Raw genomic sequence first — 6071 nt, 5'->3', positions numbered from 1 at the left:
CTACTATGGTAGTCAAAATCTGTCTGGTTATAACCATTCTTCGAAATATATTTCTCTGTGTTCATCAGAAAATGTATTTATATAGATTTTGAACACCTCAAAGGTGAGCAGATGATTTTTGGGTGAAGAATTTTATAAAAATGCTGTACCAATCTGTGGACCAATCAGAGCGCCTGTTCAGCTATACTCACGCTTAACACTTTATGATCCAGAAAAGACATTCAAATAGCCTATGCTAATTATTTACTGATCACATATATATTAAGTATCTGTCAGATAAACCTACACTCATTATTACACCAGACATTTTCATTTTCATCCCGTTTTCATGCCGACCTAGTAAAATGTGCTAAGAATAAGCCGAGGCATCATTCACACTGTCACTCATGCCGGGTGATAATATTCAATGAAATGATTTACACGAATAAATCTTCTTTCCAGCAGTAAATTGGAATATGTGTTATAAAATCAGCTTTTTAGAACATGAAATTATACATTTCACCCAGTGCTTTAATTTCACTCTCTGTATGCAGATACAAATTAGTCAAGCTCTCGGAATCCACATCCGTTAGATATGGTTTGCAAATACAACTGTAAGATTAAAGAAAAGCAATGCCAATAATTGAGGTTTACCTCAAATAAAACCAGAAACACATGGTTAGTGTATAGTTTAGGGGAACCAATATAGAATCCATGTATTTCTAAATGAAGAGTTAATTTGCAAAAACAAATGACTCTAAAAATATTTTTTGAGATATTTAAAAATATCTTTAGAGATATCTAACAGACACAATAAAGCATGATTTTAAAACAAATTCTTCATACAGTCGACTGGATAAAGAAATTTTGCAATCCCACACACAGAACAACATTTCAGCATAATAATTTTAAACCGCTTCGTAGCACAAAATGCTAAATCAACACCACTCTTTCATTAGTTTCTCCTGTTACGCTGTTCCTAATATTAAAATAATTTTTATCATAGAAGTTTCAGAGAAGTTGCCTTTCAATCATTGAAACCCAAAGCATGCGGTAGAAAATAAAAATCCCTATACACGGTTTGATCGGACATCCCCGCCACAGTCTGTTTATTGATGGGTCTGGCTAAAGTTGCTAGTAACTATTGGTATTCATTCACATTAATATTTAGATGTATAATAATTGTATTTAATAAACAATTAGTTGAATTTGAATGAACGTTAATTTTATTAAATAAACAATTTGTTGAATGGGTCGTGTAACATTGTCGCATTTAAGAGTATGATTACACAATAAAAAATGGAAAAGTTGTTCCTTTTTGCGCTTTTTTAAAGTTTCACACGACAGCGTTATCAAAACGATCTGCATTTACATGGATCTAAGAAATGAGTAAAAACACTGTATTATGTATGCCAGGTCAGTGGGTGGCGCTGTAGTTTGTGTATTTAAATACTATATCTCCGCTGGTTGTAATGGTGTAATAATATAAGTGCTGGAGAAATGATAATGGGTATGTCACGCAGCACGACCAAGCAGCATGGATCCCATCATTTTTGTTTGGGAAATACTCAAGCATGCCTACAAACTGAACATGTAATACGCATGCATATGACGTCATCGTTTTTGGAAAACGGCGCCTTCATAGTTTACACGGAAACAATAATGCAGTTGTTTTCGAAAACTTGCACTTTTAGACCCGTCTTCAAAGGTTTACGTTTATAGTCCCCTAAAACGCCATTTTTGTGTAATTGAACAGCCAAAACGCATAAAATGTTTTCCGTTTTTAATTGAAAATGGTCTCAGTAACATTTGTTTATGTTGTTGCTAGAGAAAATGTATTCTAAGAAAATGTAATAAAATGTCATCAAATGACACTATCAGTGTAGCTTTTCATACTGGTAAACATTATTATTTATTTACAGTGTAAATAACTGTAATTTTACAAAAAAATTAAGTTAAGTAATTAAATTAAATTAATTAAGTTTATTAATATTGTTGAAATAAGGCAAAAAACTACAAATTACAGAAAAAAGTTTATATGAAAACCATGAAAAAAACTTTAATTTTACTGTACTTTCCTGTTGCTGGAAAATGTCTGTTTCTACCGTAAAATTATGAAGACTGCAAATTTACAAGAAAAAAAAAAAACATCATTACTGATCATCATTAAATCCTCCAAGTCAACATAAAATAATGAAATGACCTCACATAATTCTTATTGTACCTGCCAGAGTTCTTCTGAAGGCCACTATTCTAGTTTAACTCTTATTCTGCTTTAACTGTGTTTAGTTTAACCCTATTCTGTCTACATTTCCTGACAGATTACTCATTACAGCTAAAACAATTGTTGTATTCATGTTGCTAAAATTAAGACCATACCATAGAACTGTTGTCTGTAGATAGTAACACTTTTACTAGCACGCCCGAAGAATGTTTCCATTTGTTGTTGGTGACGTAAATTAGCCCTGCTATGAAAATTTTTATGTCTCTTACATCAGCTCACATTACTTACCATGCAAGATGAGTACACATCAGATAAGATATCACTCTGATTTAAACCAAACCGTAAAGTCTATCAGCGTGGGCACGCTTGTTCTTTTCTGTGTGCGTCTGTTCTGATTGTTCATTTGGTGTGGGTATCAGAGCTGAAGATATATGTCCATAAGATGGAGATATAGGAGGAATGTGCAACACTTTAAATGTGGAGGCAAACTGACCCTGTAGTGTAAACTTTGTTTATGTTGAGGGAAGGACACTTTGTTCAGAACAGTTAAAAAAGGCTCTACACATTTTATATGAACCAAAGCACTGGTAGCCTCAGGAAGAAAACAGGGCTGACGGCCTTGTAGATTCACAGGTTGACAGCATGTCAAGTGGGTTCACATGGAGACACTATTTAGAGTTGTTGACTTGATGTCATGGATTTCCGCTGGATTATTTTATGCTCAACTGTTATATTGTCACTGTATGTGATCTGTGACTGCACAAAGGAAGAGACTGAATTCTCAGGTGATCAAGTAGGCCGACTAACACACATGTGGCTGCTCTCAATGATGGAAACAAAGATGAGAGAGAAAGGTAAGATCAAATTGGTAGTTGTAACATATACTTGCTTGTTTAATCAAAATAAACAAATACAATTCTAAAATGTTAATAGGCATTAGTATTGTAAATAACACACAAAAATACTAAAGCTTCATTTCAATAAAAATTATTATTTGCAAAAAATGTGATGTCTGTTTCGCTTCTGAATGCTGATTGGTCAGTAAAGCTTTGCAGCCATACAGTATAATAGAAACATACATTTTGTATTTGTTTTATAGCAATGCTCTGTTACTTCATGCGGGCGATATTCGAAGGGTTAAAATAATGCATTTTTGAAAGATAAGTCTAAGGTTATAGTAACTGATTGTCTCAGTGCTTTAATAGTATTACAAATAGTATTATATTTGACTATGGGCAATGCCTGTCATGGTTAAACACTATCCACAGTATATGTGTGACTGTTTGGAGTATATCAAAGCCACGGTTACTGCTTGGGATGGACTTTTCCATTTCACATTTCCTATTTGACCGTGTACCGGGGGAGCCGTGGCACCATGTGATCATTTCATAATAGGCATAAGCCAGATTTTGGGCAACTTGGTGTCATTCGATGGCAAACAATCATAATTTGGACCAATTAGATGTGTTACTGTTTTGTTGGCACAGAGGCAACGATCTCAACTACAACCACAATACTCAGTATTTGGGATGCTCATAGGTTTCTTAATGTAGTATTAGGCCTTGTTTATATCAAGGAAACTATAATCAAAGACACAAGGCCAGATCCTTGAGGCATATCAAGAACTTTTACTGATAGTAAACCATGATGTAAGTGGTGTGCGTTTGCTGGGTTAGTTGCTTGTAGAAAGTGTAATAAGAATTGATCAAGGGTAAGAAAATGCTTTCCTGGTATTTTACACTTGAACACATTATTGATTTATGCTATGTTGCTCATTGCAGTGCTTGATTCTAATCAGTCAGTAACATTCTGAGCTTCAATTTATTTGTAAAATAATATAGCTAAAATATACTTTGTATTGTTTCCCATGTAAACTATTTACTACATAGCTGTACTACTTTAGTGTGTTTTCGTAAGTTTTTCTACTTATCTCTTAAAAGAAGCCTAATCTATATTTTATATTAATACATTTCATGAAATGTGTAAATTATAAGAATAATGTAAAATCAACAAGTAATTATCCAGTAAATCCCCCAATTAAGTGATTCAAGATCTGAATCACTCATCTGAGTTTAACTTCATAAGTGACTCAATGTTATTTATCTTCAAATTTTATGATATTGCCTCTAAATCAAAATTTTCTGCTAGTTAATCCAGCTAGAAAGCTCATCACACATCAGCTTCTGTATTGCCGTGTTGGAATTGGTTTCCATCTACAGATTCTGAAGAACGGAAGTGTAGGGGGTGTGCATGAGCCATCTGAATACAGTATGATTTATTTTTCTTTATCTATTAAACAATAACATATTTATACAGATTGCATGCTTATGTCGTTCTTATTTATTTCCTTTAAACTTTTTCAAACATTGTATCACTTACAAATTCCCCTTTCATTCTCTGTGTGTCAATAAGGCTATTTAAGAGTGTTTGCTATGAGTCCTGGTGTTGTGGGTATCCGTGGTGTCAAGAGTGAGCTGTATTTGTGCATGAATAAGGAAGGAAATGCTCGTGGAAGGGTGAGAGAAGCCATCTATTATTCCATCATACTATCTAAAATTACCGTCATCTATTAAATTATTAAATACTTAAGGAAATGATTTGTAATAATTTAATTTATTTGTAATGTAGAACTAGTATTAAAATCTGCCTCAAATAATTAGATGTTTGCAAAATATGTTAACATTCATTATATTTCTTTGTTGTAGAAAGCATTTTCAAATGAGTGTCTATTTAAAGAGCACATGGAGGAAAATCACCACAACACCTATTCCTCTCTGCCTCATCCAGGGCTGTACCTGGCACTGTCACAGCAAGGACGGTTGAGGAAGGGTAACAGGGTGGCCCCACACCAAGCCTGCACACACTTCCTGCCTCGCAAACCTCACTTTAAATAAAAAGTAAAAGCTTAACCACAGTCTTAATCTCTCTTTAGGGTTGGGGTTTCCGGACAGGCATTATCTTAATCCACGACTAGGCCTTAGTTAAACATACTTTACCCAAAAAAACGTTACCGTGCATATCAAGACAAAACGTTCCCAGTACTATATTTTAAGATCTGTCAACAAAAGCTGTTTTTAATCTAACATTTAAATTATTCTGGGACAAAGAATAAGCCTTGTCCGGGAAACCACCCCATATTTGTATTTATATCAACTTTTAAACTGATGTATGACTTTTGAATGTGATATAGTTACTTATATTTTATTGCATTTTATACATTGTGTATGATAGAGATTTTATTTATTTATTTCTCAAACGTGTGTACAAAGTTGTTTATGAGCTATATATTATATGATTGTCGGTGAACTATTTGCCCTCTGTAAGCTTTCATGAAAGCTGTGCATTAAGACTGAGAAATAACACAACTGTACAAAATACAATGCTAAATTAAAGTTCACTGAATTTCTCTGACTCCTGAAAGATTAGTCAAGCTGCTACATTTTAAACCATGTGTAGAGGTGTAATTATCCATATTTGAAGTCTGGCTAGCAGAGCATTCCAATAGTTCTGTCTAGAAATTACAGTACACAGATTTAAAAAAGGAGTTGTGCTGAATTTAGTTAGAAAAGTTCTGTTAGCCGTCAGTTAGATCTGCATTTGAAAATCTGCATGATAGTGCTGTCTTTGCATTGTGACCAGCTAGTTGTCAAAGATTATACACAAGTTTTCTGGTTGTCCTGGTTGGTGTTACAGTTTCTGAGCCTGGATAGTAGAATATTGCAGCACTGTAGGGCAGACTGGACAAAAAAGAATATCTGTCCTGGCTTATTTGATTTGGAGGTAGTGCTCTCTCATTCAAGCTGCTATGTCATCTAGCCATGCTTCAATATGTGCAATGGGATAATGGGATAATCTGGATGAAAAGAAA

At 34.0% G+C, this 6071-nt stretch overlaps 1 protein-coding gene across 1 annotated transcript; it reads left to right on the top strand.

Annotated features, from left to right (window-relative positions):
* Window positions 1–2897: 2897 nt before the first annotated feature.
* On the top strand, window positions 2898–5097 carry LOC306899029 (fibroblast growth factor 4A-like; the record flags this gene model as incomplete). The annotated part of the gene is made up of 4 exons (XM_079464981.1): window positions 2898–3057; window positions 4352–4471; window positions 4616–4719; window positions 4909–5097. The coding sequence occupies 4 exons, from the start codon at window positions 2898–2900 to the stop codon at window positions 5095–5097; spliced, it is 573 nt and encodes a 190-aa protein (XP_079321107.1).
* Window positions 5098–6071: the final 974 nt, after the last annotated feature.

This window comes from Barbatula barbatula, assembly GCF_947034865.1.
Source record: "Barbatula barbatula genome assembly, chromosome: 9".
NCBI classification, from domain to species: Eukaryota; Metazoa; Chordata; class Actinopteri; order Cypriniformes; family Nemacheilidae; genus Barbatula; species Barbatula barbatula.
This window is presented reverse-complemented; position numbering and strand designations above follow the sequence as displayed.